Source organism: Benincasa hispida, chromosome 3 (assembly GCF_009727055.1).
Source record: "Benincasa hispida cultivar B227 chromosome 3, ASM972705v1, whole genome shotgun sequence".
Lineage (NCBI taxonomy): Eukaryota > Viridiplantae > Streptophyta > Magnoliopsida > Cucurbitales > Cucurbitaceae > Benincasa > Benincasa hispida.
Genome location: NC_052351.1, coordinates 10,794,181 through 10,813,139, shown reverse-complemented (window position 1 = coordinate 10,813,139; position 18,959 = coordinate 10,794,181). Strand labels below are relative to the sequence as shown.

Here is an 18,959-nt window from a genome sequence, read left to right as displayed (position 1 = left end):
CTTACTAATTGAGTTCAGATCAAATTTATAATAAACTAATTTTGTTTCACAACATGTCATATAGTATCGACTATGGAGTGACACGTGTATATCTTGAATTAGGTTATAAATGCAAAATAAAATAAAGTAAGTCCATGCGGCTGTGTCAGTTGGGGACTTAGAAATAACAGGTGTATTTTTATTTCGATGCCCATGAGTTGGGTTAGGGAGATTTTTTGGAAAAATAATAAACAAATATATTTTTTTTAAAAGGTCGGCCTTGCCTTAACTTGTTTTTGGCTCAAAACAATAGTGTTTTAGTTGAATTAAGCTCTTACTTTTGTTTTAAAATTGATTAAAGTATTAATTTATTATTTTATACTATTAAGATATTAATAAATATTAACCAGAAAATGACATAATAGATCTTTTTAGGCACACAATCATCTTATACATTTAAAATTTTATTTAACAAAAAACAAATAAATAACAACCTAAATAGCATAGATACATATAATCGTGCGTATTTTATCTTTAAAATGAGATAATTTTGATTTGACTTTTAAATTGGTAATTTAAATCATGTGGGTTTGGATATTTTTTTTTTTTTTTTATTCTTTAAGATATTCAAATAGTATTCTTTTTAATTCTTTTTCTTTTATTTTGTTTTTATTCTTGACAATTTTATTTTCTTTTACCTTTTAGAATTTGACGTTGATATAGATTTTTTTTCTCCATAACGTTGGTGAAGTACCTACAATATTGATATTTTGTAACTTAAACATGACATAAATTTATAGAAATCTTTTGTTTTCTTTCAAAATATCATTATTATCAAAATGAGAGTTTAACTCAACTAATATATGCTACTTGTAAAGAGGTATGTAGTTCAAATTCTCTCACTTTCTATTATATTAAGAAAAATAAATCATTATATATATATATGTAAATCCATTATATCACGATAAAAAAATATATTTTCATTTGTCAAACCTTTCACTTTCAGTATGATTATTGCTAAGAATACAAATTAGATGGAGATTAGAGTCTAATTTGAATGATATATATATATATAGTGGACCAAAGTAAAAAGTAAAATCACGTCATTCCCAACCACCACTCACCACCCCAACTAAAAAAACCAACACTTGTCATTTCTCAAAGGAATTTAGGATAAGATATAAGGGAGAACAAACAGTCATTTGAGCCGGACTTGGATGGATTCTGGTGAGTATTGTGGAATAATCTGCGGAATAAGTGGAGCTCAGCTGGAACTAATTCCCATTCAATTTTAAAACTATACTATATGATTATATTACAAGTTCAAAATATGACATTTATACTTTATAATATATGTAAGCATAATGGGCTTCATGTTTGTGGTCAATTAATATATATATGGCAATTTGAATAAAGTCTAGACTCCACATTCTTGATTGATGAAATAGCACTTGCTTTCTGTTCAGACGGCTTGGTTTGGTCCTTATTAATGAAATAACTATTTTATTGATGTTTTTGAAAGGCAAGGAACAGAGAGTGAAAAAAAAAAGGGTAATTAATTATATTTCCGAGTCGGGGTTTATTCTGGTAGATGGATGAAACAGGCTTGGAATATGAATCACTGAGTTGTGCAGACTCCAGAAAATCAATGTTGACATGGTTAGTAGGGAATGCACAGATTTGACTTTTGAATTAGTGTTCGTTTTAGATATTCTTTAACAGGTTGATATCGTTGAAAAGCTTGAAATTATTTTTGCGGTCGTTTTTTCATTTTAATTGCAAATGCCAACAAATGTCTAGAAAACGATCACAATATCTATTCCACTCTCAACCGTGGAAGAGAAAAATTGTTCATACTCTATTGTCATCTCAGACTAAAAGATTAGAAGTTTAAATCTCCACTCAAACTATAAAAAAAGAGGTGATTCACATGACAAAAGTATCAATCAATGGTCCAAATACAAAATTATTAGAAACCTAATTGGAACTTAATGATGAAATCAATCAGCCATCAAAATACATCAACTCATTTGTAATCCAATATTTTTAAATTTATGATTTGTAAACTTAAGAAATAGCATGAAGAAACTCACAAGTCATATAGTTAAAAGAATACTGCAAGATTGGCATAAACTTGATTTGCTCCGACAGTCAATTGGCCTCTCGTATTTCTGAAAAATAAAAGAACACGGGTTCCTTAAATTAAATTACTGCGACCAATTTGAAATTAATCTGATGAACCTTTGGCTTGTTTTGAAGGTCCCACGTATAGGTCACAAATTCGGCTGCACAAACAAACTAAAGAAATACCAAGGTTGGATGATAATGATCTTTCGATCTTATTAAAGCCTATAACAAATGTTGAGTTCTCTTGAATTTTCTTTCCCTTCAGTTGGGTTTGGTTCTTTTGGCGGCATAAACGGGTCTTGCACTGATATTTAATCTATCATTCATTAAATTAGTCAAAGTCAAGCATACATCAACCAACTTGATTCAACGGCATCCATCCATCCATCCATCGGTCCGTCTTCTGTTCATCTCGGTATAGTCAATCCAAATCCAGTGGCTAATACCAACCTGCACATAAACAGAGCAAATTAATCACATCGTCTAATCTCATTCTACATCTGTAAATAAGATCAAAATACAACGTGCAATCATGGATGTAGTGTCACATGACACTTCCTTTTCCATGGCATATTATGCTGTATATTTATGGCCCCAAGTTCAGGGCTTTCTGTATCAAACTCAAAGCCATTTGCTTGACATGGTGGATTCGAAAGTTTTGGTTGATTTTCTCGTGCAGTTGGCTTCTGTGATTTGCAAATGGGCAAGGATTGGGTCTGAGGGCAGGGTTTGAGCAGAGGCCATGGTTATGAACATAACTGTTCAAAACATCCATAAAGCACCCACACACTAGCTGCAGCATTGTTGAGGATGTACTTTCATGATTGTTTCGTCAGGGTGGAAAACTGAAGTAACATCCATGCTCCCTACCAATTAGGCAATTACACACATGCACAGATGAACACATGTTCATGTTTCGACCCTACAACTTGAAATATTGGGATAACAACAATTTGATATGGCATTAAAACTTGAATAATGTTATTTCCTCTTTGTTTCTTATTAACAGTCAACGTGTTGAGTCTTGTAAGTTGAATTAACGTTTGAATCCATGCATGATGGAGATTATCCAAACTGCATGAACTGATTGAGTCAAGTGTTCATTTGTTTGACCGTGCTTTTATATGTGTGTCAAGAGTTTAGAGTATAATTAGGAAAGTTGGTTTGCATGTCTCTGCATGCAGGGTTGTGATGGGTCAGTGTTGTTGAGTCTTCTATCCATAGATTGAAAGAGACTCACTTCCCAATCTGAGTCTTCGTGGGTTTCATATAACTGACAAAGTTAAGACTGCATTGGAAAGAGATTGTCTTGGGGAGGTCAGCTGTGCTGATGTCCTTTCTCTAGTAGCCAGGGATGTGGTTGTCACAGGGTTTTTTTTTGGAGAACAAATTGGGGTTGGGAGATTTGAACCAATGACCTCTTAGTCTGCAAGACATACAACTGCTAGTTGAGTTCAGCTCTTGTTGGAGGATGTAGTTGTCACTATAGGAAGCAGGAAAACTATACTTTTCCAATTTCTTTGTTTTTTGTTTTTTGTGTAGAAAGATATAAGACACCAAAATAAGTATATTAGTATAGTATTAGTAAAGGGTATAAGTAGATTGGAAGTTAGTCACTGCGTGCCGTTATAAATAGGAGGGTGTGTGAGTGATGGAGGCTATTTTGTGGAGTGATCTAGGGCTTGGGTGTGTACACTCAAGAGGAGGTTCCAAATGTCATTATCTTGTAGTTATTCCATTACATCTCAATATATTACAGATCTTGATTCCAGTTAGAGAGTATCCACAGAAGATTGAATGATTGATGATGACAGATCCACGAACCTCGGTGGGAAGTTGAAATTTACGGAGAGATGGAAGAGCTCTACAGTAGAAGCTCTCATGAATCTAATCCTACCTACAGAAAATTTGTAACCCATGAACCTCTTTGGAATTAGTATGTTTACCTGTTATTTTGAATTGTGCAAGAAAATCTGTAATTGGTGTGGGTGGTTCTTCTAGTATGTTCCAGTTGTGAAAATTCTTCTGCAATATTCTTTGCAGATACAACGTTATGTTATGTAATCGGTATTGGTATGGGTCCATTAATGAACTCATTTAAGCAAGCATTACTAACTACGAACTTAGCTAGTACTTAGTAGACTGCCAAATGACGAAGGTAATATGAGTTCCACAAACTAAACCATAAGAAATGAAAAGGCACAAAACACTTCGAACTGAATAATTGAGTAGGGTTGAGACCAAGTTGCAATAACTAAAAAATGAATAAGAAAAATTTTAGGTTAAAATACCATTTTGGTCCGAAGTTTGTTCAATTTTAGGATCTTAAATTTAGTCCTCAATGCTCGTTTATTGTTGATTTTTTTAAAAACTTTTTGTTATCTATTAGCAGTTTTACTATAAATTTTGAAAATATATTCACATATTATATTTCTTTGCATGAAAATTGTTATTATTATTTAACCAATTTTGATAAAAATGAACTTTGAGGGACTAAATTTAAGATTTATTCAAAGTAGAGGGACTAAAATTGAACAAATTTCAAAGCCTCTGTTTTCATATATTGAAAAAAGGGTGGAATAAATCAGTGCATCTAATAAGGTGTTCCCAGCCAATGAAAAGGCTTTTGCCTTTGAATCTTTATATAATACACACAGAGCATGCTTAATAATTGAGCATGTAGAAGCTGAGTAATAATCTAATCAATAGCAAAGGGTATTCTTTTAAGGGTAAGAAACAAAAAGCACAATAATCATCAACTAAGTGGTCAGTTAAGTATCTAAAAATGCTAGTCATAGCAGCACTTACTTCCACTCTTGCATGACGTATAACTCCAAACTCATATGATATCAGTCAATAACAGATGAAAGAAGCTTGAAGTTTTCTAGTTTCATTTCTTCCTCGATGCCTGAGAATGCTTAGCGACTTGCCTTCTCCATGCAGAAATTGGTATCTACAGGGAAAAAGAATTGGACAAATGGTTCAAACATTGATGGGTTTTGTAGTTACATGTGATGACAGTCAATATCAACTCATAACCTATAAGTTTAATTCACTATTCTTGAACCCTCAAAAAGAAAATATAGTACATATGCAAATATAAAACCAATATATAATCCTTACAGCAGGAAAGCCACCATAATCCCCAGGTTCCTTGATGTCTTTGGTGACACAACTCAGGGCAGCAAGCCGGACCTGCAGACTTCTACCAGTTAGACACCTCAATCTAAGATCCGTTTGGTGTTTTCATAGTAAATAGTAAATCCAACTTGAAGAGACTTACTTTTGATCCAACTGATACGTGATCACGGATAGCTACTCTCCCTCCCAACGTTACATAATCCCCTATCCTGAAAGAAATGAGTCACCCAAAGTCAATGTTGGAAGAATTGTTACCATAAAAGAAGCTCTCATAAAAGTTTGAATCTAAATTGAATAGGCAATATAAGAAATCACGACAGAGTCCAGGAGAAGCAAAAAAATGTACGTCACGGAGCCTGCAATTCCCACTTGTCCACAAAGCATGCAGCAATCTCCAATGATTACATTATGACCGATCTAAATAGCCAGGAAGAGTTTGATAGTCACTATGATGATTTTGACTATGAATTATTGATGTGCGTGCGTGGGTGGATGTGTGGTGGCTGGTGGGGGAGGAAAAAACCTGAACCAAATTGTCAATTTTTGTGTTATTGCCTATGACAGTATCTCTCCAGCTGCATAGACAGACCACTATATTAGCATGTCAACTTAGCCTACTCCCAAAAGCAATGTCGGTCAAGGAAATATAACCAGCCCGTTACATTAGTACCTTCCTCTGTCAATGCATGTATTGGAACCAATCTCTACATTCGTTCCTATCTTGACATTCAGCATCTAAGAAAAAAGAGAAGAAAATATATGACAACAATTTCAGTTGCTAATGTAAAAGGAACTTGATATTGGCAACATCTTTATTGCTTCTACCAAACATGAATATCCATCCTGATACCAAAGATGTAGTAGTAAAAATCCCAAAATCATAACTAATTATCAAGTATAAGAGATTTGAGACTCGAAAAGCACAAGCTAAGTCTTTCAAATCAAGTAATTCGCTAATTCATGACTGAGTGTTGTGGAAACTAGTAGCTGATGGAGAACTAGCACAATAGATTTGTTAAAACTCTCTATTCTTAAATTGTTCAATAAAAGAATGGAGAAATAATGGAAATAGAGGTTTATGACACAAACTTGAGGTTTCTTTTTCATAGTCCCGTGCTCATTCACAAAAAATCCAAATCCTGCAAGGAGAAAATATTGGAATTAGCATCTTGATTTGATGATTTATCTTGGAAGTGCAACATTCATTTGATGAATAAAGATGGCTTAAAGATCACAACTACTGCAGTCTGCAGTTAAACATTCCAGGGAGGACACTGACTTGGAATTTTAACATATAGGCATCAGTGCTAGCTAGTTATAAGCAAATACACATATAATCTCAAGAGTTTCAGACATTAGTAGCTAACGTGTTTCAATGGATATTTTCCCTTGTGTGGCTAGAACCCTAATTGACCTCTATACTATTAGGCATTAGATCATGAAATTTTATCCATAAAATTTGGTGGGACTGAGATTTGAGTATTTGGGTTAGTAAGTTAAGTCTCTCCCAGCTACTTTCGAAATTAACATGAATTCCAATGCCTTCTTCATGATGGTTAGTCTAATTCCCATGAATTCCATCAATTGAGTTTATGAAAATCAGCCTTACCATCTTGACCAATGCATACTCCATTGTGGATAACGCAAAAATCACCTACGGTGCAATTACTAAGTGCAACATTGAACCTAGATATCGCAAAGTAATTCCATTACAAAAGAGAATCAAAATAGCAGAACGCAGGTGTAGAATTCATAATTTGAAAATTATGGAAAGCTTTGTTTGAATCCCGTCAAAGACGATAACAAACCCGATCTTTGTTGATTGACCAATTGTAACAGCATGTCCAATAACAGATCCTGATCCAATATGCACACTTGCGCCAACGACAGATTTCGCGTGAACCACGGCACCGACCTCGATAACTGCTGTTGGTTCAATGCAAGCGGAGTGGTGGAAAGTCCCACCCCCATTGTGCCATGTCCGAAATCCGAGGCAATTTACTGCAGCATCACCTTCTACTTTGCAAACAACAAAAAGCGAAGTTTAATCGTGAACTCTTCTGAAGTTGCAACCGATAAACTACAGTTGACAAGTTTTAACATATTTGCTAAAAGATTTAAAAGAATGCACAAAACTGAAATGCAAGAGCTGGAGATTGGAGAAGAAAAAACCTTACCAGAGGTGACGGAGAAGTGGGAAAAACTACAAAGGCTACCGATCTGAGAAGGAAATCGAGTTCGAAAATTAGAAGCGGAACGGGTGAGTGAAGTAGACAAGCACCGAGCAACATCGGTAGAAGCTAAGCGTCTAACAAGGATTTCCATAGCCGACAAAAACAGAGGAAGTATCAGTAGTTACTCCGGGAAAGAAAGCCTTCGACGATGAAGTGCGTGCTAGTTAAGTTCTTCCAAAGGGACAGTCACGCTCCAAAGTGCTCTCTTCTCCGGCGATCTCAATTTCAAAGCCATATTATAGGCCATTCACTTCTATACACAGAGTTATATAAGAAACAATACACTGAATAAACGAGAATAAAAATCTAACAGGGAGAAAGATGCAAAAAGGAGAGATGAGATATCCGCACAGAACAATAACTTGCAAAAAAAAAAAAAAAAAAAGCTCAACTAATATAAATTTGAATTAGGCTTTAATTACCAAAGAATTTAGAAGTAAAGGACCAAGTAGAAGTATAAAGGGTAACCAAATTCCATAAAAAGTAGATTGACAAAAATAGGTTTCTTAATCATGTACTCGATACACGATTACACTTGAATCTTGACTGATTACACCTCAATCGTGTATCTGGTACACGATTAGCCATAAATAATACACGAGTGCCTGTTGATCTGGCACGCGCAACAGCGTTGACTGAGGTAATCGTATACCAGGTACACGATTATCTTAAGTTGTGTACCGGGTACACGATTTCCTTCTCCATTAAACCGTCGCGACTCTTCTTCTTCCTCCATCCGAAACATTCTTCCTCCAAAACTTCGATCTTCCTCCGTCGAAACATCATCCGAAAACCTCCGCTTTGCCTTATTTTCTCTTGTTGTTGCCACCGTGAGTCGATCTACCAAAGGATTTTCTTCATCTTTGACTGAGGTAAAGTTTTTTCTTTAATTTTTTTCTAGTATATGTATTTGTTTATAAAAATGAGGATTAAGTTCGAAAATGTATAATTTATGGATCCATGATTTAAATGTATAATCTTCATATATATATATATATATATAATATCATTTTGTTTGCATTTTGGCTAAAAGCTAATGTGTAGTTTATGGATCCTTATTTATTTTTGATATATGTTGAACTTAAAATTAGATTTTGTTGGACTAGATGATTATGTTCTATTTGTTGGGCTGTTTTTTTTTTTTAATGAATTAATTTGTTGGATGATTATGTATTTATTGGGTTGAACTAGAAATATATTTATATTTTTATAAAAATAAAGATTGCTTCATATATATATAATATATTATTATTTTTTTTGCATTTGGGCTGGATTAAATGTATGATTCATGTATATCTATTTTGTTTTTATTGGGCTTAATTTAAATTTATAGTTTATGAATCTTAGATTGGCTCATTTAAATGTATAGTTTATGGATCTTAGATTTGGGCTAATTTAAATGTATAGTTTATGGATTTTAGATTTGGGTTAATTTAAATGTATAGTTTATGGATTTTAGATTTGGGTTGATTTAAATCTATAATATTTTAGATCTTAGATGTTGAACTTAGAAATTAGATTTTATTGGTTGACATATTAACATATATATATATATATATATATATATATATATATATATATATTGTCAACTTAACTGTTGAAAAAATCATAATAAATATGTCGATGCGTCTTGAAGAATAAGTTATTCTTGAACGTGAAAATGATCGAGACAGTGATATTGATTGTTGAAGTTGATGAATTATTTGGAAACGGTAGTAGTGGGGAACATAATCTTGAGTTGATACCGATATGTTCACCCAATAGATTGGGAAATTATAAATTCAACATGTGAACTAGGGTTACTTGGAGGAAAGGAGTATAGGTGTAGATAATTGTAGTTCAATAAAGAAAGCAATGTTGTTTAATACTAAAGAAGATTTACAGCTTACTGTAGAAAAATATTGTGTGACAGACACAACACAATTTTGGGCTTTAATGTCGGTTGAAAAAGTAAAATTGGATGTATAATGTCGGTTTTATTTTTTTTTTTTAAAGCAGATCTTTAATGTCGGTTTTAAACCAACATTGTAGGGGTACCTTTAATGTTGGTTTTAAACCGACATTAAGAACCCGCTTAATTTTTCCCTCTTCACTCTCCCCCTATTTTCCTTTTCCTCTCATTCTTACACTTCCCTCTTCAGACCCTCTCTTTCTTACTTCTCTCTTCCAAACTCTTGCCATTCGTCCGTCGATCATGTGGGTGAAGAGTCTGTTGTGGTGTAGATCTGGCTTCCATGTAGGTTTGTTCGCCATGTAACCCGTGCCGCCGTGACCAGTGCCCGGATCTGTTGCTCGTTCTGTCGAAGCTCCACAGCCAACCCGGATCTGATCGTGGGTGAAGCTCGTTCTGTCGAAGCGCCATAGCTCGGTCTGTTGCTCCCTTCAGTTATTTTTCTGTGACTTATACTCTCGTTTTGATAAATAAGCACCCAAACTTGATACGCTAATCATGTGTCTCCAAATCTGAAGTTCATATTCCCACGTGGTGTGTTATCAAAGATCAGAAATGATAGAACTAGTAACAACTAGTGAAGAAGTAGGCTGGCATAGAAGTTTGTTATCAGAGATTCCCCCTATGGGAAAAGTCGGTACCAACCATATTGATCCATTTCAATAGTACTATAGCAATTGCAAAAGTTAAAAACCATTTTTATAACGAAAAGAGAAGACACATACGTTGTAAGTATAATACCATTAAAGAGTTTCTCACTTCTGATGTCGTTAAAGTGGATCATATACGAACTGATGAAAATTTGGCTTCCTTTGATGAAAAGACTGACCAGAGAGAAGGTTTTCAAGACCTCAAAAAGGATGAGACTCATGCCTATAAAAAATTGACTTGCTATGAGGAAAACCCAACCAGTAGACTAGAGATCCCAAGAAATAGGTTCAACGGGTAATAATTGGTCATAAGTGATATTTAGTGAACCATGTTAAAATGAACCAAAAGTTTCATTTCTATGACTTAGAGTCTGAGCATGATATCCTAGAGCGTAAGAAAGATTGAACTCAGTTCTTAATGATATCTATACTCAAGTGGGGTACCTAGCTATAGGAGTATTCTTGATAGACTCGTCTATGTGAATGTGGAAGTGGGGGTCGCTTCCTATGGAGTCTTTTTTTTAAGCAAACTCTCTAGAGTGTTTAGTAAACTAGGATACACATTCTAGGTCTTAAAGCTCGAGCATTCGAACTACACCCTAATGACACTGCGTGTGAGATGTTGTTAGAGATAGAGTTCAAAATCAAGGGTTGCTCTAGTATACTCTGAATCATCTACACTACGTAAAGGTTCAAGTCTCAAGACACCTTTACTTATGCACAATGTTGTATGGACTAAAACTGCTCGATGGAAAATATTTTTCTTATGTTTTTAAATTTTCAAGTTGAGGATTGTTGGTGAAATTGAGTTGTTAAGGAAAATGGCTTTTGAGAATCCCACATTGGTTATGTTAAGGATTGAACTCTACTTTTTATACTCCCATGTTGGACCTTAGGTTTGGGCCCAGGGGTACCCATATTTTGGAGGGAGTGAGAAGATATACCAATGTGGGTATGGTGGAAATCCTATACGTGCACCGCCGCCGTCCGTCTGGACGAGGCGAGGCACACGTGTGTGTATGACTATTTTTTAATAAAAAAATTTATTTTGTTTGTTATAACTATTATTTTTATTATAAAAAATTCTTAAATGGAGTTGGTCTTCAGTTGTTGCCATGTCGCTCACATCATTCCGCGTGCACGTTCGGTGGCCAACCGCACTTCCCTCTCTGACAGTTGAGTTTCAAGCATTATAAAAGGCGTAACCTTTCAAGCGTTTCAAACACATCATTTTTTTCATTCTCCCAACGTTCTCAATTACTCCCTCTCTTCCGTTTTTCTGAGCAATCTAGTCTGAAGTGTGAGTTTTCGTCAGTAACGGTGTATTTTCGACCGAGACCTCTTTTTTTTTTTTGCTGTTTTATCCTGGGGACAACGTGGCAGTATTAGTGACTTGCTTGCACACTTGGGCAGAGCCGTGAAACATCTTAAAGAGAGTGAGATCCGTGACTCAGTCCGTAACGAGCTTCTATTTTGCATAATTGTTTAAAATGGTAAAACTGTTTAATTTATTCACAAATATAACAAAATGTCGTCGTCTTGTGATAGCGACATTTTGCTATATTTATAAATAGTTGGCTCATTTTCCTTTATTTGAAAAGAACCTTGTATTTATGATATTTCAAAGCTTGATTAAGAAAAAATGGGGGACTAGGGAAAAAAACTAGAATCGCTATCGTGATAGATGTAGCTTTTTGTCAATTGGGCTACATTATTTTTCTTACTAAACATTAGCTTTGGCATGGTTGAACTGGTATGAAATTTGAACCATTGATAAAAATATTGTTGAACTCAGTAAATAAATAAATAAATAAACTTTCCAAGTCTCACCTTCCAAAAAAAAAAAAAAAAAAAAAAAAAAAAAATTCTTAGCAAGCCTCACTCAATTGCATCTATTTTAATAGGCCTCCAAATTATAAATGGCATCGAATTAGACTTTAAACTCTCAATTTTGTATTTGATAGGTTGGTGACTTTCCAATATAATCTCTAATATTGTTAGTTTTTTTTTATTATTAAAAAAATCAAGGATCTATTAGATAAATAATAAACAGTATCATGTAGATGAGAAAAGGAAATAAAAAGAAAACTAAATATTGAAAAAAGAAAATAAAGTTTTGTCATAGAAATGTTATTAAATGAAAAAAAATCCTTAATAAAAGTAAGAGGATTAAAGGCAAAGGAAAAGAAGAACCATATATAATATATAGAGCAATATTTAGGTATAGTCTATACTGCACCTAAATAATATGTTCTCCATCTTTCTACATATAAAAAATAATTATTTTTTTTAAAGAAAAACTTACGATGTAGCCGTTTTTAATTGGATAAAGCAAGAATTGTACCTATATTTTTTTTCCTAATAATCCATTGACATGGTCCACGTGGTTTGGGTTGAAAATGGCTGCAACCAACTGAATCACAACTCTTACTACTATTCCATAGAACAATAAGTACATTGTAATGAACCAATCAAATACTAATCTATAGTTTGTCTAAAAAAAACAAATTTCAAAATAACACATTTTACCAAAAAATGGATGAAGATCTAGCGAGGATAGAGCTCATAATTGAAGCTTCATTAGATAAAGATTGGAGGGGTATGCTTTCAAAATGATTAGCCACCTCATTCATTTCCAACCATTGGTTTATCTTTGATTCTGTGTTGGATTCATCAATGTTATTATGCATGAAGAATGTTGTTTCCAAAGTTATAGGAAGAGTGAGAGAAACTACTAAGCATTAGAATCATTGTAGTCTTCGTTGAACGATCTACTACATCCTCTTGAACACACAATAATCTAATATGAATGCATATTGACATTTCAACACTTGAACCAATACTAAGGGTTGAATTTATGACATTTTTAATCATTCCAACCTTCTAATTTTTCAATGCCTAAAACATACAACAATCAGTTTATTGCGAGGTTTGAAAGGTAATAAGATTGTGAATTTTACAATGAAAGAAATTTGATAAAGACATTAACTTAGAACAATATAAGATTATATTATACAATATTTTTATATCAAATCTGCTAAGGTCGTTTGTTTTACATGAGTGTAGATAACCAGAATAATTAGGTGCTTGAAATTATAGATGTTCGAAATTACAAATGTTTGGAATCTTTAGATAACTAAGTTTGTCGTTTTGTCGAAATGTTTTTGAAAATATATGGAAATATTTGGACAATTGTATCTTTTTATTTATTATTTTTTTTTTTTAGTATTTCTACCCAGGAATATCTAAAATTTACATCATGTTCTAAAAATGCTCTAACGATTATTCCTTAATTTATAATTAATTTAACATAAGTTGAACTTATATAACATATTTGTTTTTTATTTGAATTTTTTTAAATTAATATATTTTTGTTATTTTATTTGTTATTTTTTTCTACGGAATAATACAAATTAATTTAAGATGTTTGTAAAATAAATATTAATTTAAATTTAAAATTGAATAATCTTTAAAAAAAAATTAAAAAAGCCACAATAAAATCAAAGAAAGTGATGAATTACATAGTTGACAATATTTATTTTAATTATAAAATGAAAATAAAGAAGAGTGACATTTTTGTATATATGAAAAAAAAGGGTTTAAAAGGTAAAGGGGATCCCATCAACACGAAAATCTCGAAAAACTCATGTTTCAAGAACGCATCTAAAACTCTTGAGATGCCCTCTGTAAGGGCATCCTTGAATGTCTGTGAATTTCTAGATGCTTAAGCATCTTACATTAACGCAAAACAAAGTGGTAATTTACCACTCCATGAAAATCTTAGATTCTCATGAAACAAACGACCCCTTAATGTTATCAACAACGTCAAAAGTGTCGATATGTTAAAAGAAGATTTCAAGAAGTGAATTATATACTTACAAAGCTTGAGAGATCTTCTCTCTTTTCTCCATTGCAAAAACAACTATTTTTCTTGCCACTCACGATTTTAAGAATTAAAATACCAAAGCTAAAGATGAACTAGTCAAGACTGGCACTTGGTACAAACTCATATCTGAGAAGACTTTCAGTTCATTTTTGTGAGTTATTTGCAAAGCCTCTTCACTGTGTTACGTTGTCCATTAGCTAGCTTACCCTGAAAATAAAAACTTCAATCTCTAGTTAGAATTTATATCAATTTACACCTTAAGCTCTATTCCTTAATCCATTCCATACCTAGTAAACAACACCAAATCCACCATGTCTGAGCTTGTTCTCACTTGAGAAATAGTTTGTTGCAATTTTAATGGTTCAAAATCAAATTGAATGGTCTCCATGTTGCTAATTTCCTCAGTGGTATCCCCCATAACATATGTACAAATATACCCTATAGTAGATAAAAAAAATCACCCGACAATGTATTCCAAACAACATCCAAAAATCCTTCAACAATTTTTTTTTATAAAGTAAGCCATGATCGTTCATTCCCAATAAATATTTCATAACAAAATCGATGACATGTTAATAGATATCATAGGCTACTAATCACATTAGCATACTCATTTTGATTTTATTACATCACTTTCATTTTTAATTGGAAGTAAGTGAACACTTAAACCAAATGGAACATACACGTGCTTACAACCATAATAATTATACTTTTTAAGTATGTTTTGGATATAATGTGATTAGTCAAGAAGAAATCTATTCAGAGTTTTTCGTTATTTTCATACCCATAATAAAATTCTCACTGAAATCTTTTATATGGAGTTGACTGCTCAACAAATTTTTTGTTTCATTTATAACAAATATATTTGAACTAGAGATCAATAAATCATCAACATATAAACTAATAATAACATGAAAATAATTTTTTCATGATTTATAATCAATGCTTTTATCACATTCATTTAGTTTATAATCAATATTCCTGTCTCTTATACACATCTAGATGTGTATAAGAGACAGCTTGTATAAAAAATTGCTGCACTTGAAATTAACAATATAATGAATGTGATTCTCATAACCGGAGAGAATGAATAAAAAAAGTTTAATTCTTTCTTTTGTTTAGAATTGTTAGCAACAAGTCTAACTTTACATTTAAGTTATTTATGTAGATCGTTCAAGGAGCTTCTAGATAGTTAGTGTTATTTTCTATTTTAACTAACTACTCATTAAATGACATAAATCAAAATCAAATCTGAGAGGAAATAATAGATTATATTCAACCATATTTTCTCACACCCGTTAATGATCCATTAAACAATAAAAATACAAACAAATAACTTATCTAATGTCGAATCTATAGTTTCTCAAAATAAATAACAACTTTCGAAATAGCATATGTTTCCTGTATTCTTGGGGAACAATCTAACGAGGATGGAGCTTTGTAATTGAAATATCATTAAGAGTTGAACTTCCAGAATTACTAGTTCCATCTAACTTTAACATTGTGTTGGATTCATAGGTGCTATTACTATGTCTGAAGAATGGAGGTTTAGAAGGTATAGGGAGAGTGAGAGAAGAACTACTTAACATCAAAAATATCGAAGCCATTGTTGGCCGATTTGCTACATTTTCTTGAATACACAATAGTCCAATGTGAATGCATCTAATCATTTCAGTTCTTGAACCAATCAAGAGTGTTGAATCTATGACATTTGTAATTGTTCCAGCCCTCCAATTTTTCCAAGCCTACAAGAAAATCCCACGATGGTTATAGTTATTGTCATTGATTTTTTAAAATAAGAATCGAGGATAGTTAGTTATATTGGTGATCTTATAAATTATGGTATATTGCATTTAAAGTTCAAATTGAACAATATCAAACAAATATATTGAAGTCTGGGGATGAAGCTATGTTACCAAATGGGTTAGAGATAACAAGATTGCAAAAACAGACTAATTTAAACAATAAATAAACAAACCATTTTTTAATATCAAAATCTTCTAATACTATTGGTAGCTGATTTAAGTGTCGTTACATATAGAAATTTTAAGAAGTATATTATATACTTACAAAGCTGGAGAGATCTTCAACGTTTTCTCCATTGCGAAAGCAATTGTTTTTCTGACCACTCAAAATCTCAAGAATCAAAATGCCAAAGCTAAAAACATCTGATTTCACTGAAAATTGTCCATGTATAACATACTCTGGAGCCATGTAGCCGCTGCAAAAATAATAACAATAGATAATAAACTATTCCACAATATTTTAAAGGAAAATAAACATATTTGAACTTACTAAGTTCCCACAATTCTACTTGTATTGCCTTGAGTTTCATCTACTTCAAACAATCTTGCCAAACCAAAATCTGCAATCTTTGGATTCATTTCTTCATCCAACAAAATATTGCTAGCTTTGAGATCACGATGTATGATTCGAAGACGAGAATCTTCATGAAGGTAAAGAAGCCCTCGTGCAATGCCATTTATGATTTTGAATCGTCTTTCCCATATTAATAGAGTTCGCTTCCCAAAATCTACAATGTCATCGATATATGAAAGCTATGGCTTTTCCATTTTTTGTAGACCAAAGAAAAGAACAACTATTATACCAAATATGAAGTTGTCAAGGCTGCCATTTGGTACAAACTCATATATGAGAAGTCTTTCGCTTCCATGCAAGCAAAATCCCAATAGCCTAACCAAGTTCCGATGTTGAAGGTTGACTACCAAAAGGACTTCATTTTTGAATTCAACATCTCCTTGTTGTGAATTATGTGCAAGCCTCTTCACTGCAATTTGTTGTCCATTAGGTAGCTTACCCTAAAAATATAAAGAGTCAACTTTTAGTAAGAATGTCACTCAAAACTTTATACTTTAAACTCCAATTCATTGCTATTCTTTAGCTAATTCATTTTATACCATGTAAACAGCTCCAAATCCACCCTGTCCTAGCTTGTTTTCACTTGAGAAGGCATTTGTTGCAATTTTAATAGTATCAAAATCAAATCGAATTGTCTCCACACTGCTAATTTCATTGGTGCCATCTCCGAGAGCAATACCTAAAGAGTAGATTAAGGCTTGAACATCAAATTCAATTGTAGGATTAAAGCCACAAGCATTCTTGAAAAAGCCACACTATCATAGCAAAACTGTCATCTAAAAGAAACAGAGGAATTATAAACCACTCACTTCCAAACTTTTCTAATGGCCTTCTGTTCTTTGCCTTCCTTATTCTCAAAATGATACAAATGGCAACAATGAAAATGATGGCTGAAGCGATGGACACCATAACGATTATAACTGTTCTATTATTGCTATTATTTCCTGCAAAATAAAGCTGTGCAATTTATGATAGTTTTTCTTAAGCATATTGTCATTGCAAACAAAACAAAACAATTTGTTAAAATGGTGAAAGATGTGTGTGTTTATGTGCGTATGAACGTTGATACCTGGTGCCGGAGGCAGAGTCGGCGGCAGAGGTGGAGGTGGGGATGGCGGTGGCGAGGGAGGTGGCAGGGGCGGAGGAGGGGTGTAGAAAAGATAGATCTCATATCTCAGAAAACAACTTACCGCAAATATTCTCGCTCCTATTTTCCCAGTCGGAATATTTCTATTAAGCTGTCCAAAGCAATTAGTGCAATCCATAAAGGACAGATCCGGAGTACACTGGACAAGTCCATATATCCTATTCTCTTCTATGCTCGGTCCTTCGGTGTCTCCCACTGCGAATTTCAGTGTAGAACTTCCAGACGAAGCTTGATTTTGCAGTCTTGCTAACAGATTCCTCAGTGCTTGGCTGAACCCATCAACATTCGATGAATTCCCAGTGTTGAAATCTCTGGAAAGCACTTGAACGTTTGCAACTCCAAATATTGAATCGTTTGAGTAACGAAGCATACAATCGTTGTACCATCCGATAGCCTCCTTCTGGTTGGGACAAGTCTGTACAATCTTTAGAGCGGAGTCATTTAAGCAGTTCTTGCATTGCTCCACAGTCCAGTCGCCTCGGCAAAGGGCGATAGCGTTGACCTTGTCGGGTTGCTGTCCGGCTGAGAAATTGTAAAACCCGTAATCTATTTGGGAGTTGGAGAGGATGGAGGAAAGTAGGGTGTCAAGATTTCGCTTGAAGAAGCTGTTTCTGCTGTAGTTGCCGATGTTTGAACATGAGTGTGCAATGAACTCCTGTTGGGAAATAGTGGTAGAAACCATGAATAAGTGAATGACGCAAAGGAATAAGAGGCTTTTTGAAGTTTCCATCATCTCAATTCTCAATTTTCGTTTTGTAAAGTGAACAATGTCTCTTGAAAACCCATCTTATAATCTGAAGCAACCAACAATACAGTTGACGCGTCCAGTAAGTCGTCGCTTTTAATTTTCTCAATGCCGCCTTTAGGTCTATTGGTCCACATTTTTGAATTTTTGGTAAAGTAAATCTCAGTCTACCTACCACTCAAACCCATTTGTTAAAGCTCCGTTCCCTAATAATTTTATTTTTTATTTTTGTTTTATTAAAAGTTAGTGAATAGACATTATTTTCACTTTTAATTTTTTTATTTTCTTATCTACTTTTTATTATTAATTTTAAAAACCAAGCCAAATTTTGAGAATCCATAAAAAAGTATATTTCAATTTTTTTTATTTTTTTTTTTTGAAATTTAGCTAAATTTGATAGTGGAAAAATCGAGAGGAACAATATAATTAATAAATTTAAAAAGAAAGTCAAGGGAAGAAAAAAATCAAGAAAAAGGCCACAAATTCGTTAAAGGAAGATGAAATTTGTGAAAGGAGAAGATGAAAACGGTGGAATGAAGGAAAAAAGTGGGACTTTTTATGCTAAAACGTGGGGGAAAACGCCAAATTTAAACAGACGCATTCTGACCGCGCGCATCAGAGTGAGTTGACAACTCACTCTGACGCACGTGTTGTACCAAAATGAGTCTATTGCCGGTTTAATTTTTTTTTTTTAAATGTGACGTACGGGGAAAAAATAAT

The 18,959-nt window shown here is 33.3% G+C and overlaps 2 protein-coding genes across 6 annotated transcripts; both read right to left on the bottom strand.

Moving 5' to 3' along the window:
• Nucleotides 1-2,083: 2,083 nt before the first annotated feature.
• Nucleotides 2,084-7,823, bottom strand: LOC120074079 (probable UDP-3-O-acylglucosamine N-acyltransferase 2, mitochondrial). Of its 5 annotated transcripts, none has more exons than XM_039027067.1 (11): nt 7,425-7,818; nt 7,056-7,266; nt 6,857-6,933; nt 6,337-6,386; nt 5,918-5,982; nt 5,771-5,822; nt 5,594-5,664; nt 5,390-5,456; nt 5,230-5,301; nt 4,915-5,059; nt 2,084-2,556 (listed from the first exon to the last, which is right to left on the bottom strand). In XM_039027067.1, exons 1-10 carry the CDS (start codon nt 7,570-7,572, stop codon nt 4,997-4,999), a joined length of 876 nt encoding a protein of 291 aa, XP_038882995.1. In that variant the 5' UTR covers nt 7,573-7,818; the 3' UTR covers nt 2,084-2,556; nt 4,915-4,996. The 5 variants fall into 5 exon arrangements, with proteins under 5 accessions (XP_038882995.1, XP_038882999.1, XP_038882997.1 ...); XM_039027071.1 differs by having other exon boundaries at nt 7,056-7,263; nt 7,425-7,812; XM_039027069.1 differs by lacking the exon at nt 2,084-2,556 and adding an exon at nt 2,563-2,972 and having other exon boundaries at nt 7,425-7,820.
• A 7,508-nt stretch (nt 7,824-15,331) lies between these two features.
• LOC120072716 (putative receptor-like protein kinase At4g00960) lies at nt 15,332-18,264 on the bottom strand. Its single transcript, XM_039025180.1, has 7 exons — nt 17,417-18,264; nt 17,157-17,291; nt 16,887-17,026; nt 16,577-16,787; nt 16,264-16,501; nt 16,039-16,189; nt 15,332-15,713 (listed from the first exon to the last, which is right to left on the bottom strand). The coding sequence occupies exons 1-7, from the start codon at nt 18,225-18,227 to the stop codon at nt 15,390-15,392; spliced, it is 2,010 nt and encodes a 669-aa protein (XP_038881108.1). The 5' UTR covers nt 18,228-18,264; the 3' UTR covers nt 15,332-15,389.
• Between the last annotated feature and the right edge of the window lie 695 nt (nt 18,265-18,959).

Excerpts from the sequence above, each read along its gene's own strand:
- LOC120072716 (XM_039025180.1), bottom strand. The coding sequence starts at position 18,227 with ATGATGGAAACTTCAAAAAGCCTCTTATTCCTTTGCGTCATTCACTTA. Across the intron at positions 16,190-16,263 it reads AGTAGAATTGTGGGAACTTA|CGGCTACATGGCTCCAGAGT; the intron begins GTAAGTTCAAAT and ends TTATTTTTGCAG. Across the intron at positions 15,714-16,038 it reads TTGAAGATCTCTCCAGCTTT|GCTTGGAAAAATTGGAGGGC; the intron begins GTAAGTATATAA and ends ATTTTCTTGTAG.
- LOC120074079 (XM_039027069.1), bottom strand. The coding sequence starts at position 7,572 with ATGGAAATCCTTGTTAGACGCTTAGCTTCTACCGATGTTGCTCGGTGC. Across the intron at positions 6,934-7,055 it reads GGTCAATCAACAAAGATCGG|GTTCAATGTTGCACTTAGTA; the intron begins GTTTGTTATCGT and ends TGCGATATCTAG. Across the intron at positions 5,060-5,229 it reads ATTATGGTGGCTTTCCTGCT|ATACCAATTTCTGCATGGAG; the intron begins GTAAGGATTATA and ends TTTTCCCTGTAG.